Raw genomic sequence first — 21,991 nt, forward strand, 5'->3', positions numbered from 1 at the left:
TTACTTCAGGAAATAGCTGCTTTATTGTTTCAATGCTATGAAGAATTAGTTTGGGAAAGAGGTGTGTTAATTGCAGGCAGCCAGAACTTTTATTTATAATGGCTCTATTGATTTGGCCAAAGTCATAAGGAAAATACTTGAAGACTAAAGAAAAATTCTTAGAAATGTTTTCTAGACTTTCAGCCTTCTGTATTGCAGGAAACATCAATCAGCAAACAGTTGAAACTTCCTTGTGTGAATGCCTGTATTAGCTTCTGGACCCATATTTATGCTGGAGGTTTAGAAACTTGATGGTTTAATCTACAGAAATTCAGGTACTTGCAGAAGTTGATGGACTGACTTCTTCAATCTGGAAGAAATACTCCATACCAGGTTTATCATCCAGTATGGGAAATGTTAAACCACAGGATTTTAATATTGAATAAATTCCAACAACAACTTCAGTTAATACCTGCCTTACCATTATCTGGCAGGAATTTGTAAAGATCTGGACCTCTCCACTTATGTTACAGGTGGCAGCCTCGGGAGCTCTGATTTTCCAGGGCATGAGAGAGCTTGGCACTACTGCTGGTTCCATATTTGAATGGATTCCTATGGACCGTTAGACTCAAATTCACCAGGTGCTCACCAAACCTCCCTTCGAGCCTGTCATGAAGAGTTAAGTGTTCTCTAGTACCATCAAAGTCATCTTCTTTGGTATGGGAAGTGAAGTGAGATAAATGCACTGTCCATCAAAGAACCGTTCCTACATTTCTTGGATAAAATCATCTTGTGAACAAACTCCAGCTACATAAAGACCAAATAAACTTTACATTGAACCTGGGATATCTGCTTTCATTTCTGGGACATCAGAGATTGATTGCCTGTAACTTAATTAAGCAGGGCATTTTCCTTTTACATTAACAAATGCACTTTGCTCCTTCTGCCCCTTTTGACTGTGGTTACTAGGAAAGTTGCAGGCTGCTAAAATAGGTGTTTCAAGTGAAAATCAATAAAGAAGCAGCAAGACAGAAGCCTAGAGAAAATCTGTCAAAATTCTTATGGCCAATTACATCAGGGATAGAGCTGAAAAATAAAGCTTGTATGAAAAAACCTTAGACAGCTGGGCCAGTCGCATCTTCATTACATTGTTAAATGATCCATATGGAGACGGGTATTTCAGGGTGGTTTTTTTTTTCTTTTGTTGGTTTGGATTTTTAGGGTTGTTTCGTAATACATATTTAGTCTCTTCTAGTTGGTGCTAATTATTCATGCTTTTCTTTCATAATTCCTGTTTTCTTTACTGTTTCTCTTTTCTAATTCCTGGTAGTATCTCCAGATTGGTAGATGTGGCATGTGCATGAGAAAGGATCATTTTGTTCCTTGTCTGTATCTTGACCTTGTATTACACATATCCATCAGTCTGGAAGTTATCTCCCTTCTTTTTACAACTAATAAATCTTATTGCTCTTAACAGGTTTGGTTCTTTTGGCATGCCTGTGCCTTATTTCATGAGGAGGAGAGGAAAAACTATACAGAAAATACTTCTCTGTGATATGGTTGGGATTTATTCTAAAAATGCTTGGTATTGATGGATATGTAGGTTAACAAATGTGTAAAACTTAATAATTTAATATTTAAAGAGTATTTGTGCTGTTGCCTTTTTTTCTTAACAGTTAGATAGATTCAAAGAACCTCCAGCATTTGGACCAATGTGTGACTTATTGTGGTCAGATCCGTCAGAAGATTTTGGAAATGAAAATTCACCAGAGCATTTCAGTCATAACACAGTCAGAGGATGCTCCTACTTTTATAGGTGAGAGTATGCTGTGATCTAGGTGGGTGTTTTAGTAGTGACTCTTCCTGAATATTTTAAGAGGATGTCTTTTACTCATAATTGTTTTCATTTCACAGCTATCCAGCAGTTTGTGAATTTTTGCAAAATAATAATTTGTTGTCAATCATTAGAGCACATGAAGCACAAGATGCGGGGTGAGTACTTTGTATTTTCAAGGAAATAGTCGCAATGTAAAATTAAAATTAATTGCTTATTTGCTCTAAGATGTAATATAATTTGTTTGGTTTTACAGTTATAGAATGTACAGGAAGAGTCAAACTACAGGGTTCCCATCTTTAATAACAATTTTTTCAGCACCTAATTACCTGGATGTCTACAATAATAAAGGTAAGAACTTGTTATTAGCAATTGTATGTTATAATAAAATAAAATTGTCTAACTAGATAATCTAATATCAACCACTTTTTGCCAACTAAGAAACTAAAGGACGAAGTAAAAATCTATTAATGAAAGTTATAAAGAAGAGCCATAAATGACAGCTTCCTGTAAGAGGAGTACCTTGAAGTGTAAGTGTGGTCAGAGGTTTCCTTTGTGAAAGTTGTTGCTATTTACTACTTGTGATTAAATCTACTGATGTTATCCAGTCAGGCAAGGTTTCCCTGTGCTATGAGTTTTCACTCCTCTGACTGTCTTTAGTGGGCAAGGAAGGTGGTTTGCATTGTGGATTGTGGCATCTGAGCATCTTAATTGTGATTGTAATTCCCATAATGGCCACATATGGGAAATCAAGAGGAAGTAGCGATCAAAATATTGATCACCATTAGAAATATTAAGAAGGAAGTATAGAACAAGAAATCCATTTTTGTCCATCCTCTGCTAAGATGGAGTTGAACAGGAAAAGTATGTTTAATAGTGTGGAGAAAGATTTGCAAGTCAGAATTACAGAGAAGAGCTTAGCTGTGAATTAGTATTATTCATTGATGAAAATAAAGTTCAACAACAGAATTTAAAAATAAAGCCTGCTGAAATTCAAGTATGTTATTAAAGTAAGGCGTTTTAAGTATGTGATGAATGAATGGTCTCCAAATGTTCAAATAGTGTTCCTTTGAAGCCAACACCTTTCTTCTGTTAAATACATTGCATTTTCTTCCACCCACCTATAAAGAACCACCCCCAGCCCATACCACTTCTGTAGGGTGCATAACTGTACACAGGAAAAGATGAGCTGTTGTTGCTTTCACTGATTGCAAAGTAAAGGGGAAGTAAAAATATCTTCAACTGGCTTTTTAAGTTTTTTCACTGTCTCTATGGATACTGTGTTCATAGAACCCTTTTTCACATGAGCTATTCCCAGTCTGATGCAAGTGTAAGTATAGAAAAATGTGGTCAACGACTTGTTTAGCTTTAGAATGCTTCTGGTTTTCTGTCTTTTTTCTTTATGCTTTCTCTTTTCCCTTGTCTTCAAGATGTCTATGGTTTTACTCCAGGCTTATAGCATGGGAAGACACATATGAAGAATAAAACCTGAATTTGCTTATATTGAATATACTGCTGTTCTGAGTTAGTTTTGTTAAAGTTACTAAAATTATACCTTTTCAGGACTTTTAAAAATCTGTGTTGATTGTAGACCTAAAATAGGATAGTACTGTATTGACATATAACAGTACCTTAGAGTGAAAAATATACACAGTAAAAATCCAAAGTGCTCCATTAGTTACCTGTCTGTAAATACTGTGAAAGAAAGAGAATGGAATGTGAAAGAAAGAGAATGGAATACCTTTGGGATTCTTTAGTCTAAAGTATAAATAGATCTAAGCTAAGCCTGTGACTTTACATTTGTGGTACTCAAAAGTTTTAAACATTCTTTTCAAAATGTCTGAATTTCATTTTAGCTGCTGTATTAAAATATGAAAACAATGTGATGAATATTCGTCAGTTCAATTGTTCTCCTCATCCTTACTGGCTACCAAATTTTATGGATGTTTTCACATGGTCTTTGCCATTTGTTGGAGAAAAAGGTTAGTAGATTTTATGCATCAACTAATATCTCTTATTTCTCCCAGAATAATGTTGGGAGGATTTTTGTTTTTTAAAATATATTTACCAATGAAAGATGAATTGCATTATTTATGTGTTGGTTTCTTTACTTGTTTAATCCAAGGTAGTTAGACTGCATCTAATATAGCTAAGATGTTAACAGAAATTATCATTTCCAGTGGGAGTGTAAATCTCCATTGTTAAGTAGTACCTTTGAACGGCATTTGAAGTTAATATTTAAATTGTTCATATTCTACAGAATGCTAAGTTATATGCATTATTAATCCTGTGTAGTTATAAATTTATATTGAGATGTTTGTGTAAAATGTTAACTTTCCTGTATGGATGTAACAGATTGACAGATTGACCTTCACTGGTGATAAGTGTTTCAATTATAATTTTTTCTTGTAAAAAAGGTAATTTAGCACAGATCCTGCTTTTTTTTTTTTTTTTTTCTTTCCTTTTCCCTCTAGAGATAACTCTGAATCTAGGACACTGGGGCCCCAAGTAGTCCTCAGTTGGCAAGGAACGAGGTTAGAGGCTATTTGGGTCTGTTTAAAATCCTTCTATGACAGAAACTGCTCTTTTCATAAAAAGATTTGGAGAGCCCTTTATATTTCTTTGAAAATTTCTTTTTAATGTAGTTTAAATTTAATTCAAGTAAAATAAATTAAAATAAATTTAAGGTTTACTGCAGTTATATATTTAATGACATAAAACCCTAGAATTCTAGATTTGCTGTTGTCTTTAGTGAGCAGTTAAATGCAAATAGTTTGGACACTTCTTACTGTGGTTAACCCACTCAACAAATTTTTTAAATGTTTTAAGGAAGGGACCTGACATTTGAAAGAAGTTTTGTTGATATCTCTCTTGCCTGATTGTGCAGTAGATAATGTTTTCAACTGCAAAGGGTTGATACTGTGTATTTTGCTTTTGTTGCATTGCTGGTAATGGCATCCAGCAGCTTATTTAACAGTGTGTGGGTGTTTCATTGCCCTGCTCAGTGCTTCAGACTGCTGGAGTCATGGCCCTTGTAGGTAGCCTTGCCTTTGGACAAATGTGTGTTTCCATTTTTGATGAAGGATTTAATGTCAATATTGTCTGGTCTGCATTGATCAGGTCAAAAATCTTAATAATATGGGGGTTTTTTTACAGTAGAGAGTAAATCCCAAGAATGAAGAATACAACCGTAGCAGATAAAACTGGGGTTGTATGAATTAGTCATGAATAAATGTAGGCAGCAATTTACAGGGTTTTTAACCAACTGCCTTTTGGAGAGGTTTCTGAATGCTCCATGTAGAGGAAGGTTTGAATATTTTAAGAAAGAGTCTGATATATGTTGGAAAGATTGAGTGGCAGAATAAGAGTATTCCAGGACAAAAAAAAATACACAAACTCATCTCAAAAAGCTTGTATCCACTATGCTGATATATTTAAGGGAAGTTTGAAAAGACAAACTCCCATATTTATATTCTAATATTTTTCTGCTTGAGTACTTCTGCTGCATGCCTGCAGTTATCAGGAACAGAATAGCTTTTTCAATTAAAGCCAGAATTTGGGCAGTCAAAATTTTTCATATTTAGGTAAAGTTTGCATAAAAACTAGTTCAACTACTTGACTTTTAACATAAAACCAGTAATTTACAAGAAAAGTCTTCTTATCTAAAACAACTCTTTGTTAGAGAGGAGTGTTCATGTTGTTTGATTGTTTAATGTTTAGTTGTATAATTTATAGCTGCTTATTTTTCTGAGCTTTTTAAATTCTGTGACAGCTCACATCAAGAATTATTTTGAAATGAGGTTACTGAGTGATGGCTGTGGTATGAGAAGTTCATTCACTAGAATTGCTGGTGACTAGCTATATCTTGTGTACATGGAAATATTTTAAATTCTACACAGAATGAATTAAGATTTGTTTTTTCCTATACAGTAACAGAAATGTTGGTGAATGTTTTGAGCATTTGCTCTGATGATGAGCTGATGACAGAGGGAGAAGATCAATTTGACGGTAGGGTTTACTTTAAGATACGTACATCTTCCTAATGGTAATAACTTGTAAACAATAGTTAACTTAGACTGGTGTAATATTGCCCGGCATTTGAACAAAATTGCCTTCAATTTTTTCTGTAGAAAACAATGCTTTGTTGGGGCAGAGAAAGGAATTGCATTTGTTTTTGGGATCAAGAAGCAGTAATAGTAACCTTTGCAAATCCTCATATGTGATTCTTATTTAAACCAAACTTTTCGCAAATCCTCATATGTGATTTCAATATAAAACAAACTTCTAGTGGGAAATTTTCCAAATGTCTTGGCCCTTGAAATCTGAAACATACTAACTTTTCTACTATTTAGAATAAATGTATTCTAATACACTACATTGCTTAATTATTGCCCTTCAATAACAGTTGATGAACATCAGATACAATATTTTTTATGCCAAAGTACTGTAAATAAAGTCTGAAATGCAAGTTTAAGTCTGCATTTGAGTTTAAAGGACAACTTGTTTATGTACATTGTATCATGTGTATTCATGTAATGAATTACAACATCTTTTTGTCTCTTAAGCTGTGATACTGTAGATTGTTAAGGGAAGTTTGTAGCATGATGATTAGGAAGCAACATTGACATGAAGACCTAGCATATCACACTTAGTTCTGTTGGGCTTTTTACAGAAGTGCTTAATGCCACACCTAAACATTTTTCAGACTTGCTTCATTTCATCCAGTAACAGAACTGATCTGGTGAATTGTTGATAGGGGAGGAGGAAGAAAACTTTCAGCAGCCTTTGAGGAACATGAAAGGATCATTTATGAAGACATTAGAGACACAACCCCGTTCTTAGCATTACTGTGTTCAAATTTGATAGCAGAATAGTGTTGTGCTAAGCAGCTGTGTGTTTTCCATTGGAGTGCATTGGTTCTGAGCCACTTCAACTTTGCTGCTATTTAGATGATTGCCAAAAATGTGAAAACGTGGAAGAAGTGTCAAAAAAGTGATCCTACCAACAGTCAATTCCTGTTTTTTATGCAAGTAAATCTACTAAGCTGAACATAAAGCAGTTGTACCAAGCAGGGTGTGGTGGTATTCTGAGGCATTAGGATTTATGTTTGCCAGAGTAGTTGTAGTTGTCAGTTGATTGCATATGCCTTGTCTGTAGTTTCTTAATTTGAATTATTTTATTATTCTGTCTCCTTTAACAATTTCTTTGCTTGATGCATCTCTTTTGCCACCTAGGTACTGTCTATGCTTTATCTTTCTATGTGGTTGGATTTTTTTTTTAACTGTTGACTTTCAAGCATTCACTTGTTATTTGTCAAATTTTAAATATTCTCAACAATTCCACTTCTTGTTTGATGAATGCATTTTCAAGTGTTGCAGTTTCCCATTTTATTTTTTCATATTTCTTCTCCATTCCTTCTTTATTACCACTGCCAAGTTAAATATCTTTTTTTTTTTTGTCTCACTCACCTTTTTCTCCATCGTTCACTTCCTTTTTTTCTGGACTCTCCATCTGAAGAGCGACTCATATATGGCAATAAAAAAGGTACAGACCAGACAGAGTAGGAATGTTTTGAAATATGACTTCACAGAACCTGACAGTATAAAGTATTAATGAGAAAATACCTTTCTGTTGAGACTTATTATGTAGTATTTTATGATTATTAACCATTTTAATGGGAATTTTATAAAGACTTGTGTATTTTGTTATGAGAAGTCATGCTTCAAGACATCTGTCTTTCTGTGCATGAATTTTTTTCCTCCTTTTTTCATTCCTTTTTTTTTTTTTTCTTTTTTTTTTTTCCTTTGGTAGAATTTCATTCTTTTATCTACTTCTAAAATTTTATCTTTGGTCCTGCATGTGTAGGGAGCTTCCAGTTGTCTGTCTTGCTCTTTAATACTTTCCTCATGAGCTGTTTTTTAAGGTTGTGCATGGAATGTGTTTGTAAAATGTTCCAAAATCTGGTTTGTTTAGTACATTTCGTCTTCTTAACTGAGATGTCAAAAAAAGTTCTTTTTGATATTCCCTGTAAATTTTGAAGCTGGCTGGATGCAAATTGAAAAAAGAAGCCTAGTTACTAAATTCATGGTCTGTCCCTTGTTTTTCAGAAATCACAGGATAGATAGTTTTGTACAGAAATATTCTTCTGGCTACTACTTGCCTAATAATATTTTTTTTTCTCTGTGTAAATTTGTTGGTTCCACAGAATATTTCTAATATTTCGGAATGCATTAGATTATAGACATGTTTCCAAAAATTATGTTTGGGGCATAACACGCCAGCATTCCAGAATTTGTTTCTTGTGCAGGCCTTGGGAATGAGAGATGGGGAAATTCTTTGTCATATCTCCTTTAATTTAGGATGTAATCAAGACATTGTTCTGCAAGCAGATGCCATTCTCTAAGTAATCAGGATTCAATGGCCATATTAGTGCAGTGCTGCAGCCTGGAGTAATGCCTTTGGCTTTTTGCCTTGGCTGTGTTGCTTCTGGAGGGCCAGGGCAATGAGAAATCATCTTCAAAACAAAACAAAACAAAACAAAAAAACCCCTAAAAATGAAAAATCCCAACAAACAAACAAAACCCCCTCAAACAAACCAAACACCCCAAAGCAACCTTTCTCATTTTAGAGCACAGGGACTAACACTGCCTGAAGTCTTTCCATTTGGCACATTACAGCTTGGCATCAGTGAAGCCTGCAAATTGGTGTAGGTAGAAGGAAAGTTGAGGAGCTTAAAGAGAAATATTTCATGTCCCCCTTAGCCCTGAGCTTTTCAAACTGTAAAAGAGCCTCCTTCTCATTCTTGATTCTCAAGTGGCTATTCAGCAGTGTTCAAAGAGAGAAAGCAAAAATTTCTACAATTTTAAAAATTAGAAGTAAAGATTTCAAGAAAATTATTTTCAGTAAAAATTGAATGTTTCATACTATCCTATTCCAAGTTTTTCCTGAGCCACCTGTTTTGCCACTTTTGTAGTTTGATGTCTGTTAAAATTGTAACTTTGTCTAAAAAAAGCTTTACTCAGCAGTTCCTGGCTTTTTTGCTTTGTTTATGTGGACTGGTAGGTAGTTGCCATACCCCAAGATTCTGTCATTGTGTTCTTACAAAGGGTGTCTCTTGCCCCTGTTTTTTCTTTGTCATTACACCTTTTCTGTCTTGTGTGGTTTTGTTGTTGTTGTTTGCCCTTACGTGCTTTGTCTTTTGTCTTTTATTTGGTTTGGTGTTCAGGGTGGAAAGTCTACCCACTCTTGTGCCACAGAAGGCCTGTGTCCTTACAGCTGTGGTCTGAGAAGTGTGACTGTTGTGCCCGAGTGTCTGTACCCTCACAGGGAAGCCCCATGCTAGTGAGCAGGGATGGAAAACAGCTTCTTCCACAGCTCCCTTTTTGAGTGCAAGTTGGCGAATTTTGGGTGTGTGGCTCTTACTCTGCCCATTTCTGTGGTCCTCTCTTCTACATTCTTGCAACTTAGTTGGCAACTTCTTATTGGGTACCTTTCTCCCAAGACTGAATAACACTGTACATGGAGTTCTGGAATACCTTACAGACCTGTCTGAGCTTGTTCTCTCTTGGTCCCCTGAGGTTCAATTCACAGTATGACTGAGTTACTCTTACCTTGAAGTGATTAATGCTCTCCTTCTCCAATGGCTGAGGAGAAGTAAGGATTTTGGTTTTGATATTGCCTCATCTGCCTTTACTGTTTTAATAAAATTGAGGAGTTGGCAAAGGGAAAGTAAGATGAGGGGAAGGATGACTTTTATACATTGAAACAAACCAGAGAAAGGAGAAAGGTGTTGGAGAAAGTTGTTTCTGTTTTCAAGTCAAGGCAGGCAAAGGTGGCTCTCTTTCCTAATCACAACACTCCTTGCAGAGTTTTGTCTTCACTTTTGTCTGTCACAAGTGGTATCACTCTGCCTTGTGGAATGTGCAGTATTTACTCCAGATCTTTGGTATTTGTAATTTCTGCAAATGAGGCAAACCTAAGATGACGTGGAACACAGACTTAAGTGGTAAGAAAGGTACCACTGCAATTTTTTGCTTGTTTATTTTCTGAGGGGTTTTCATGGAGTTGTGTTTTGGGTAGCTGACATAAAAACAAGGTAACCACTGTTTTCTCTTGAACAGCTGTGTAACAATTAGAAAATCTTTGAATTTTGTGGCTTTAGTATCTCTTTGGCTTCTATATTGGGCTGCTTGCCTATGTGTTGATACACACATACACATTCTTAGTACATGTCAGTACTAAGAATTTAAAGTGTAAAATTTAGGCAAATGAGTTAATATACTTATTACATTGTAGTGGTGGTAGTTCAGATGCTTACTAGGTTTAGAAAATCATTGTGAGCAATCTAAACTTTTTTATGTGTATTTTGTGGACACAGAGGTGATGGTGGTTCTGCTGGCATTCTGAAACTCTAATTTGATAACATTGTGCCCTTAAGTGTTTGGGTACTGACCTCCTATGAAGAGTACTGAACAGTTGTATTAAATTTGATGCACTTTAAAACAATGACTTTCTAAAGAATCATGAGCTTGAGACTCTTTATTCTTCTATTGAAAGTAGGTACAGCTGCCGCACGGAAAGAAATAATCAGAAATAAAATTCGTGCAATTGGCAAGATGGCAAGAGTCTTCTCTGTTCTCAGGTACTTGCATGACTTCTGCATTCCTTAACCCCTGTTACATATGCAAGGTAAACATCTCTGTTTCAGGATAACGAATGCCAAAGATTTTTCAGGGAGATCACTGTGCATCAGAATCTTGTTTGGCATATTGGAGCACCCTATTGATGGAATTTTTGGTTGAAGAATATTTTTGGTTATTTTTGAGACATGTTGCAAGAAATTAGAGAACATGATCTTTAGTGTACATGTTGTTTGTCAAGCTGTTAACTAATAGTCTTGGAAAGGCAGTACCAGATAGAGAGACTGAAATCCAGAGTATAATGAGGGAGGTCAGGACGGACTCTGAAAATTTCAGACATACCAGGAACTTGAGGAGTAGAGGGGTTTTATTTTCAGTTTTGGTTTGTCTCTTTTCAGCGATTTAGAAAATACTCTGTCTTCTTTAAACATAGAGATTTCCTCATCCTATTTACCAAAAATGTCTGTTTTTCCACAGAAGATAATTGCTCTAATAGGGGTAATTTTTTTAAGTTCTTATTTCCCAAAGTAGAGACATTCAAAACAAAATTGGGGATTGTTTTATGGTACTGAGATATATTCTGTACCTCATGAAGCATTCAGTGCTCATTTCAAGGCTAATGAACCTGCATGTGAATAACTGCTCAGAATTTGGTTCAGAACTAGCCAGCATTTATAACTCCTAGGTGGAGAAAAGACTGGTATGGAATAGTATTATTTGCACCTTTTATATTGTTGGAATTTTAATTTACATTCAGTCATGGCATGTCTAAAACACAGCAAAACTAGGCTCTCTCTTTCCCCATCCATTATTTTTCTTCAATGCAAGTTTCCATGTGCAGATATTTAGGGTTTTGTTACTGTTTTTTTCACACAGGGAGGAGAGTGAAAGTGTGCTGACACTCAAGGGTTTGACTCCCACTGGAATGTTACCTAGTGGAGTGTTGGCTGGAGGACGGCAGACCCTGCAAAGTGGTAATGATGTTATGCAACTTGCTGTGCCTCAGATGGACTGGGGCACATCTCACTCTTTTGCTAACACCACACATAATGCATGCAGGGAATTTCTTATGCTTTTCAGTTCTTGTCTTAGCGGCTGATACAAGCATAGTGTTATGTGTTAATCAGGCAATGTGAAATGGATACTTAACCAGGGTATAAAACTAAAAGCCAACTAGTTCAGCAGTGTCAAGCTATGTTTTTCAGACTCTGAGCTTCCTTAGTTTACAATTTTTCAGGTGGGATGACCTTATAGATCTTGTATTGAGGCATTTAATCATTACAGATACAAAAATGGCAGTATAATTTTGCATCATTACTTGTGTGCTCTCCATTAAAATGGTTTTATTATAGCTGTGTTAGTATTTTCATTGACAATGTCAAATACTTGTTGATATTAATATTAACAAGCAGCTGCAGACTGCATAGTTCCATATTACACTCCATTGACAGATTGGAATGTGCTATGTTTTGTACCCTGGTAATTAATGCCAAAGTTTGTTCTCTATGTTGTTTGTCAAATGTTCTATGTATAATTGACCTCCCTGAATTGTCCTTGTAACATGCTGTTTCCTTCCTCTGCAGATGTAGCTGCTTTCTTAGATCTGTCTGTCTCTCTCTAGGTATAGATGTATGTCTGTATAAGTGTTAAAATTAAACCACTATCCCAGACACTTGTCTGTCTCTTGATGTAGAAGCAATGTTGTAGCACCTTGTTTTTGAGGTTTGCTGCATTTGCTGCTGCACACTGTCTGTGCATTTTCAACAACAATGTACTTGAAAAATATTCAATCATTTGTTATAAAATCAGTTGAGAATAAAGGGATTGAATTTAAAACTTGTAAATAAATCAAAATAAAAGGGTGTTATTAAGTGTGCATATATTTTTTTTGCATGAAAATAAAAAGAACTCTATACAAAATATACCTGTAATCTGGCTCATTGAATATTTTGTAAAAGGTTTTCATTCTTTTTTTAGTTTCTTGAATCATTGGATCATATTTTTCACAAGGCCCATAATGATTAACTAGGATTAGGGAGGATGCTTATGAGCTTGTACCAAGTGTATTGAAAGAATGAAGTCCATGTTTTCTGCTCACAGTGGTGAATAAATAAAAAACACCCATGTGAAACTGGACTTCATATCAGCAGCACTCTTAACATATTCAAAGACTTTTTCTTGGCCACCTTCAGGCTTTACTAGGAAGTATAAAACTTTAGTATGAGAACACTGAATTTTATAACTGTTGAAAGATTGTGATACGTGAATACCACTTTTTACACAATCTATTTTCCAAGAGTAGCTGCTTTTCTCATTTCATGACTATTTATTTGAATTCCTTATATTTTCTGTGTAGTTTTTTTAAAGCCTTTCACTACATTTTCTATTAAATTATCAAAGCTGGTTTTTAATAGCTTTGAAACACAAATGTCACATTTTAAATCATTTTTCAGTGGACATATAATGTCTACAAGTAAGTTTATATGTCCAGTGTATGTATGTGATTGTTTTGTGAATGTCTATAACAAGAAATGGTGTATGTTTCCTAATCCATTCAACTATTCCAAAAGCATATGTTCTAGCTTTAATTTTCATTGTTTAATAAGAAATTTTATTATGCTTAAAAATGAGTCTGCATTCCTCTCACTCATTTAACAAATTTTTATCCATGTTGCATTGCAAATACCAGAGAGGATCAAACTGACTAGAAAATTTTTTTTTTTACATAAAGCTTATGCCTTTCTACCATTACTGAAAATATGGGACATTTGGAAAGTATGCAAAATCCATTCTGGATTTTTGTGGGTGTGGGTTTTCTCTTGACTAGAACTTTTGATGGCAATATTCCCTGATGCACTACATTAATATTTCTCATTTGTTTTAGTCATGTTGATTGTTCAAAATAAATTATGCCAACTGTTAATTCTTAAACTGAAGTAACTTCTTTTTACTGATAGCATGTTACTGTTTCAGTTTTAAAAGAGTAGTTTTCAAATTAGGGTTAATGCTCAATTGCAAAGGTAGCAGTAAACCAAAAATAAAATAAAACGTCACTATCTGACCATTTTCTAAACTATTGTATTATCAGAGAATTTATATTCTTGACAAAAATACGGCCACTGATAATACAGTATATATTTCTTACTACAGATATTTAATTACTCTTTGAAGTATTTTGTACTATGTTGGTCAGTATACTATCAATAATTTAAACTAGTCTAGGCTTGCAAAAATAAAAGAACATAATATTAATTGAAGTAATTTTTTATTCTGTTCTTTTGTTGGCTTAAAAATATACAGAATTGACCAGTACACCCTAGGTTTTCCTGGTTTCAGTCTTACCATGCTCATTTTTCAATGGCACATTGGTTGCTGTTAAATTGATAAACAGCTTTGAAAGGTGTAAGAAATTGGAGTGTATATTTACATTCCTCTAGAGAGCTGGGCTGAAATTATTTTATCAGGGTAAATAGATATACACACATATGCAATTTTTGCTTATATACCTGTTACAGTTCTTAATGTCAGTAACATTTTCCATAGTGGGTCTTAGCAGATGCCACGGTTCTGCCAGGACTTTGTTGAGCCCAGCTGCTGTGTTTGTGAGCTGCTGGCCCTTCTCCTCCTGCTGAGCAGCGGTGCCTGGTGTTTTTGCCTGGTGTTTTTGCTTGGGGGCTTTGCCATCCCGCCGGGGCAGCACTGGGACGGATCCTCACTGCAGCACAGAGCTGCCCAGGGGGGAATGGCAAATGCAGACTGCAGCGAAGGGCTTAAACAAAGACAACTCAGTTCAAAAGCATAATTCTGGAAAAAAATGCAAGCCTACATCCCATGGGAGACCTCAATGTATGATTTTTTTTTTCATTAATATATGGATATATTTTTTTAATGAATCATAGCTTACTTTTTGATAGCTTTAATGTGTTAGGGAAATGTGATTTGGGAAATCATGGTCTTGGTATATTTCTAATTTTTTTAATGTAAATTTTGTTTTTATTATTTTTGTTGCTTGCATTCTAGTAGCTGAAATAATAAAGATAATATTAAGTACTGTTATTTAAAATAACATTTCCTAGTGACTTATTTTGTGAATTGAATTCAATAAAATTAGCTTCCAAATTGAGCCAACATCTGTTAAAAACTGACAAAACACCTAGAGCTTTATTCAGCAACATACTAAACAGAAATCTAAATTAAAAATTGTAAGTACTTCCATGGACATCAGTTGAACTACTTCACCTGCTATTAGTCAGAAAGCAGTCAAGATAGTTTTTTGAGTGAGGATTTTCTATCACTTACATCCATTAAGTAAAACAAGAGAAGAGCTGAAATTAAGGATAGAAATGCAATTGAAACTGTTGCTTAAAATCAGCTTTCAATTGAGAATTTTCAGAGCAAAGACTTCAGAATTATCTGTTATATGATTCAGTATTTATTTGAGGTTTATCAAAGCCTACAAAGAATAAAGTTTTAATTTAGATATACCTGCAGAAGAGAATCCAACAAAATGATTTTCCAAATTGAGTCTCTACAGGTTTTTTAAGTGCTTGTATTTTCCAGTCAGTTTGTTCTTTTATGTCAAGTTGAAAATTACTTTTTCCTAACTGTGATGAATATTCCAAGGTCTTTTTGGAATAGTAGTACTATAAGTAGCGTGAAATAGGGGTAAATTCTGAAATTTGTATTTATGACCAAGCTACATAATTTGCAGAGATAAATCAGTATTCGTGATCTTTTCAGGAAAAGATTGAAAACAAAGACTCCACAGGTAACAGAAAATGGTGAAAGAGGTGGTTTTTTTACATAGTTTTATATTTGTATGGCAAATTGATTATAGTTTGCAAGTATGTATTTGGTGGCTTTCTAAAACAATTCTTAAAGTAATTTATTTTTAGAAATAGAGAAAGTTTCTTTCCCTTAAGGTAAACATAAATAAGCATCCATTCAAGTGGCTTTCTTATTTAATTCTGGAATTGCCCTTGTCTCTGTAGATTTAAGTGTTTTAACATTTTTTTTTGTTTTTTTGTTCCATGGAAAGTGCAGTATATGAAATTCAAAATGCTGCATTTTCCTTAAGTATTTAATATTATTTTATGAAATAAAATAGTATTTATTGGATACTTACATAATGCAAGTATCCAATTTTTTTAGACTATCTCAGTGAAAATTAGAATCTTATGCAACAGTGAGCTTAAAACATAGTGTAGGCAATTCATACATAACATAGTGTAGGCATGGTGTAGGTGATTGGTTTTGTTGGCTAGGAAATGAGAAGTAATACACTTAAATCTCTTTTAAGATTTCTATTCTCATCTAATGCCCTATTTTCTTATAGAGCTATTTCCCCCAGCACTTGCTTGAATACTCTGCCATGATTTTTGTTGTTAACAGTATGTATGAAGCACTACACAAGTAGGTTTACCACTGTGTAAGCTACTTTTTGTCAATATTTCTGAAATTATGGTATTAGAGGCATGGCAAATAGTGGAGGAGGTAAAAAGTTGTTACCATGATTGACTTAGCTACAGCTCAAGTTGTAATAATAATAACCTTATGTTAAAGCTTTGCCATCTAGAGCTAAAATTATGAGGAAAGATCTTACACATAAGAAATCAAAGCAGTTCTCATAGTTATTTAGTTAGAAAAACAGCTAGTGAGCTGGATGTTCTTCATATTCATTTAACTATGTTAAATCCAGACCTCTTCCTGCTGTAGACTTTGTTATTGATTCCACTAAGCAATTTACAAGACTCTGTGAATATGCAGATTTAACTAACTTTCTCGATTTGTCTTCTTTGGTCTACATTTCACAATCCAGTACTCAGCGATGCCATTTTAGCTTAAAATATTGTGAGAAATTGAAGTACTAGTTAAACTTCAGGGAGCCAAAGAGAAAAGTAATGTTTTATTATTGTTAGAATGCTGGTAGTGTTATTTTTACAGTGTCCTTCCTGGTAATTTAATGAAGCTCACTAATGCATTTTAATCTTCAGAAATAGTCTTGAATATATTTTTAGTATTTTTTTAAACCATACCACAACTTTAGCATCAATTGAAGTTTTCTGTTGCTGTCTTAAAAAAAAACCAAAACAAAAGTCACAACCAAAAGTTACAGAAATGTATAGTTAATACCATCCATTCATTAGTGTTACTTAGACAGACTTTTAGTTGATAAACTATGTTAGTAATTTAGAAATTAGTTAAATTTCCTAAATTTAGGAAAAGTTTCACTTAGACTTAAAAACAATCCCCCAAAAACTTAATTGTCATTTTAACTAATTGTAATCTAATCTGGCGTAGCATACTATATTAAATTGATCATTGCCTTTTCTGCTATGCGATATTACACTCTTCATCTTTCTCATTCATTTTGCATGCATCTGCTCACTTCTGTACAGCCACTGTAGAGGCAATTGAGGCTGAAAAAGGTATGATCAGAGTCTTTGCCCTTGGCAGAGATCTGTGGTGTCTGGGAGGGAATTCAAAAGTACTCTGTGTGGGTGTGTTTTATTTTCAACTTGCACAAGCAGAGATGAATCAACTGCATTGATTCATCTATTTTACATGTAACATTCATTTCTGGCTTTAGGAGGATGATTAATATTTTAGGGAAATTCTTGGGGGTTTTTGGTCTCCTTTTTTTTTTTTTTACAGAATATGCTGTAGGTTTTTGTACAATAGCATGGTGTGATATGTGATGTTGTCTTGAAGTTCTTAAAAATAGAAGTGTTTAGTGGTTTTTTTATGCATTCAACTGATGGGTTTTTTTGATTTTGGGGAGGGGATGTTATATGTGGAAGGAGGGTTGTTTATGCATGCCTTTTCTCATAAAATATATTTAATTCCTTTGAACTTTTTTTTTAACTTTCTGTGATATCTGGTAGTGCAAGACATATAACTTTTTTCTATAGATTTTGAATATCATTTACTGTTCAAAATTATTTCTAGTATTTATGAGACATATTAAATTGAAATTAAATTCTGTGCTAAATAAGTGATATATACATCCTTTATTAATGGTATTGAGCAAAATGCCATCAAATTATTTGGTTCAGAGTATTCAACTTCAGATTGTTTTTCAGAGAGACTTTAGTTTCTTCTTGTTCAGAATTCAATGAAATTAATGACAAACAGCATAGCCATTGAGAGATCTACCTTTGGGCTTTTTCAGATTTAGCTGCAAAGCACCATTTAATGACTGTATTCTTTGTTTTTTTAATTAAGGAAGTCAGATCTCCAAAAATATAAACAAGTGCCATATTCTGTTCTCACACACACCTGCAAGAGGTCCTGTTGTTGTGAGTGGAAAGCTGTACTTAAATCTCCAAAGAATTATTTCATCCCAAAGACTTCAGTCTTATTATGTGGTCAGCCATTTCCAGGTGTAAATTCAACTACAGACCTCATTCATCAAAATAATCAGTAGCAAAATAATACCTATTTTCTATACTTACTTTAAATACATCTGTATTTAAATGATACCATTGTTGAACCACAGTGCTAACTTGGTGATTGTGGTTGTGTCCATTTCCATCATCCACATGATTAGCACAGTGTGAACCACATCCTGCAATTTTGCCTGCATGAAAACTGCAGGATCAGGCCATTGGTGTGTGTGCAGGATGTAAATCTGCCACTACTTTTGTAACCCTTTGCTGCTTTGCCTCCGCTGCACTTGCTGTGCTGCTTAGATCATACTGACATTGCCCTGAAGAGAAGGGGGATGTTAAGATTAGCCCAATGAGTTGAGCAGCAAAAGCACAGCCGTGATAGCTGGCCCCACCAGAGACACGCAGAAGCAATCAAGTGGGCTTAAACCCCTTGATTCCTGCTTGCAGAATATTTGCCATACTTTGTTCTTTTTGTAACGAACTGAAATAATGATTGCCGTGAACATTTCAGGAAAGCAGGTAGAGAATCTTTTAGCAATTCAGTTGCAGGGCCATAAGTTTCTTTGGCTGATTTTTAATCTTTTTTTAAACATCATTTGTTAGAAAAAGTATATGCTTTCATCTTATTTTTCCATTACTGACATATCAAATTTGCATTTTGTTAAGCAATACGAGGATTCTCTCCGCAACACAGAATCTGCAGTTTTGAAGAAGCAAAAGGTTTGGATAGGATCAATGAGAGAATGCCACCAAGAAAAGATGCTCTTCAGCAAGATGGTATTAATACTGTAAACACAGCAAATGCCAATGGAAACAATGGAACTGGCAACAACAATGCACAGTGACCACATCAGCTTCTGGTTTACTCACTCATGTCCTGGCTGAGAATTCCTAGATTACTGCTTTTTGATGTGACAACAAATGAAATAGGGGGATCACTTAAGTGACTACTTAACACGAGGTGGAAAACCATCTGATTTGATCCCACTGAAGAGAGACCATCATGCTTTTGAGACAACAGCCCCTCTCTTACACAGTGACCCAACCTCCTGGGAGCGTGTGCCTCACCTTTTCACACAAACATCCATCACTGGCTGCTGCAGCTTCGGAAGAGATCTGGGGAAAGGATCGGACTGTTCTCACTTAAGCACACCTAGACTAGCATCTTACGCTTACGTTGTCAACACTTTTAAGTTTACAAATGGGATTTTTCTTTCAGTAGAGGTAGTTTGTTTGTTCGTTTGTTTAAATCAGACTTTCAAGTACAACCCTATGAGCTAACTATTTATTAATGGACATTGGTTTCATTACATGTCTTTAAAATTATAGATTAGAATGGTCTTAAAATATCTGAGGCTGCAAAAACTGTATTTTAAATAACAGAAAAAATGCCAAAACATTTCAGCTGGTCATTCTGTAAAATGCTGACCTCAGGTTTACTCCTTTAGATGTTGCTAATTCTATATTGTATTCACTGTATTTTTTAGTTACAGCTTATCAGAAGATTTCTATGTAGGAATGTTTATTACTTGAACACAGATTAAAAAAAATATTTAATTTAGAAACTTTTTTGCCCAGCTTTTTCAAGACTTTTCCCCACCTTGAATTTAAAAAAAAAATATATATACTAATTTTAAAAGTAAGAAAAATATGGAAGTGTTAATTTTAAGGTACTTTTAATTGAACTTTGTACATTGTTTAAGTAAATTTTAATTCATATCAAGTCTGTAAAGCTTGGCATTGTATTTTGTGTATGCATGTTTTCATTTTGCAAATATTTAATATATAGACCTATGATGTACATCTATAGGTTACCTAGATGTTATAGGTACTTTTAGTTTATTGTGAGTATTACGGTTGCATAAATAGCTAATAATCACTGGGCTGAATAGCTGCAAGCTTTTTTATTATTTTTAAACCTGTAAAGGAAACTGAACCTGTATCAGACATACTTTTTGTTTAAGCAAAGCAGCGCGTAAGCAATTGCTGTGTTCAACTGCTAAGGCATTAGTGAAAGTGTAAACTTGAGACTGCATGTATTTTGGTATCTACAGGACTGCTTGGTTAAAATAAAAATTGAAGCCCTGTGCTAATTTGTTCACAAATAATGAACTGTAATGATTGCCAGTGTACTTTGTTATATATTTTGACATTTGCTACATGTCCTTCTCATCCCCTGGAACACGACTTGAAACTTACGTCACTAGAGTTCATCTCTTTTTTTTTTTTTTCTTTGCCATAAATTACGATCTGTACATACCCCTAAGTTGGAAATTTTGTGCATGTTCCAAACTATTCAAGTATTTTATAAACGGTAGCACACAATAAATTTTGTGCATGGGCTGCGGCTCCTATCACTGTGTATTGGTTTTATTTGGCATACATAGGTCCAATCTGACCTCGCTAATTGTTTAGAAATAGTCTTCAATATTTAAGCCATTCAAAAAAATAGCATAAAAGGTCAGATTTAGCTTGCAGAGAACTAGTTGAATGTAAACACTCACTGTGTAATTCAGATTTTATTCCTGCTGCTTTTTTTTGCTTTTGAGTTCTCTCTCAGGAATATTTTGTGTGTGGTAAACCAGACATCCGTTTTTAAATTGTACAGGCTTGTCAGAGTAGGGTTAGTGGACTCTAGAACTAAAGATTCTTATGCATAGCTATGTTTCATATGTTGATTTGAACTAAACGTTTGAGTACTGAAGTGTGTTTGGGCTGCTTTTTGGGCAGAGGGAGAAAATTGTTTGTTTTGGCCCTCTGTACACACACACAGATTAGCCTTTTGGCATTTTCTTTTTAAACTAAGGACAAGCTGCTGAACAGGATGAGAATTAAAATAAGTGACACACTGTTGGTAAGGGGAGTTTTAATATTCAGTTTTACTTTATTGCAGATGCATTCTAATTGGAAATTCTTCTCAGAGTTTGAGTCCAGAAGATCAAGTTAAAAATGGTAAGTTTTTTGCTTTTTTATGTAGCACTCCTACCCTGTGAGCTGTACAGTCTGCATATGGTGTCATATTAGAGCAGAACAGAAACCTATTACAAAGTACAACTGAAATTTTATGATGATGGTACCTTTCTCCTTTTAAGTGCTAGTGGAAAATGTCACAACCTCACCAGAAAGTATTTGTCCTGATTTGATACTCAGATCATGGTTGTGATGAGGATTTTGAGTAGCTGGAATTGTGTATATGAAGAAAATCTAAATACAATCTTTATGTGGAAAGATCTCACTGTAATTGGAGAGAACTGGTTCTGATACTTGTGTGGCAGTAAGTGCCCAGCAGCAATGATATTCACTTCTGTGAGGATTCCCTTGCAGTATCTGTTTTGCTGCTGTAAGGACTCCCCTGCAGTATCCATTGTCTGTAAGTTTTTGCCAGATATGACGGCAGATCTGCAGTAAAGGAAAATACACTGGGTAGTTGTTGGTCTGATTTCTCATGCTGTGTTTCTCCTGTCACCTTTTAGGCAAGTAGTCAGGTAACAGGGTTGTGTTTGGGGGTGTTCCTCTCTGTAAAGTAGGCACTCATTTTCTGTGTTTCTGTAAGGTGGAGTCTGGAGGCATCTCTAATTCTTATATTGTTTGGGAGAAGAAATTATTTCCTTACTCCCAGAAAACTGTAAGTAGTTTGCATTACTTATTTTATGCTTTCAGCATTTTAAGGAGGGGAATTAAAAAATAAGTCACCTATATGTCCTTAGTCTGTTCTGGGGTAGGAATGGGAGAAGGCTTGGCTTTTACAGACAAAGGAGACAGGCAGCCAAAGCTGTGAGAGGCATGGTAGGTTCCTGGTTTGGACTGGAGTGGTCAGTGCCTCCCTGCCCTGCCCTGGGCTCAGCAGACACATGTGGGTCACTTCTTCCCTGAGCGGAAGGGTGAGACCATCAGCTGTGGTGTGCTTACCTGGAGGGCAACATCAGCAAAGATTCAGAGGTGGGCTGGGGTCTCTGACTGCCCCAAGGAGTGTAGCTGTGTGTTGGTGGAACTGAGAAGCAGAAGTACAGACCGAGCTGGGTCAGGTTTTGGGGGGTTATTTTCCAGCAGGGCCTTGTGCTGTCAGGGAACCTGCTGCCATTTGCTGAGCCAAATGGGAAAGAGCAGCCAAGTTCACAACCTACCTATATCCAGTGCAATGGCAAACA

The 21,991-nt window shown here is 35.0% G+C and overlaps 1 protein-coding gene across 6 annotated transcripts in view; it reads left to right on the forward strand.

The window, feature by feature from the left end:
* PPP3CB (protein phosphatase 3 catalytic subunit beta) overlaps nucleotides 1-21,991 on the forward strand; it is a 46,962-nt gene that overhangs the window by 19,883 nt on the left and 5,088 nt on the right. The window contains exons 6-16 of one of the 6 annotated variants that reach the window (XR_005955625.1): nucleotides 1,656-1,795; nucleotides 1,894-1,971; nucleotides 2,070-2,164; nucleotides 3,670-3,795; nucleotides 5,744-5,821; nucleotides 10,370-10,454; nucleotides 11,329-11,426; nucleotides 16,851-16,880; nucleotides 18,510-19,067; nucleotides 20,737-20,795; nucleotides 21,397-21,468. Coding sequence is in view for 4 of the 6 variants with exons in the window: in XM_041473520.1 (XP_041329454.1) it covers nucleotides 1,656-1,795; nucleotides 1,894-1,971; nucleotides 2,070-2,164; nucleotides 3,670-3,795; nucleotides 5,744-5,821; nucleotides 10,370-10,454; nucleotides 11,329-11,426; nucleotides 16,851-16,880; nucleotides 18,510-18,688 (909 nt within the window). In the remaining 2 variants the exon portion in view is untranslated. Of the gene's footprint in view, nucleotides 1-1,655; nucleotides 1,796-1,893; nucleotides 1,972-2,069; nucleotides 2,165-3,669; nucleotides 3,796-5,743; nucleotides 5,822-10,369; nucleotides 10,455-11,328; nucleotides 11,427-16,850; nucleotides 16,881-18,509; nucleotides 20,198-20,736; nucleotides 20,796-21,396; nucleotides 21,469-21,991 lie in introns of those variants that run through there. The other 5 variants (XR_005955628.1, XM_041473520.1, XM_041473533.1 and 2 more) reach the window with 5 other exon arrangements.

Source organism: Pyrgilauda ruficollis, unplaced genomic scaffold, assembly GCF_017590135.1.
Source record: "Pyrgilauda ruficollis isolate IOZ18807 unplaced genomic scaffold, ASM1759013v1 scaffold11, whole genome shotgun sequence".
NCBI lineage: Eukaryota > Metazoa > Chordata > Aves > Passeriformes > Passeridae > Pyrgilauda > Pyrgilauda ruficollis.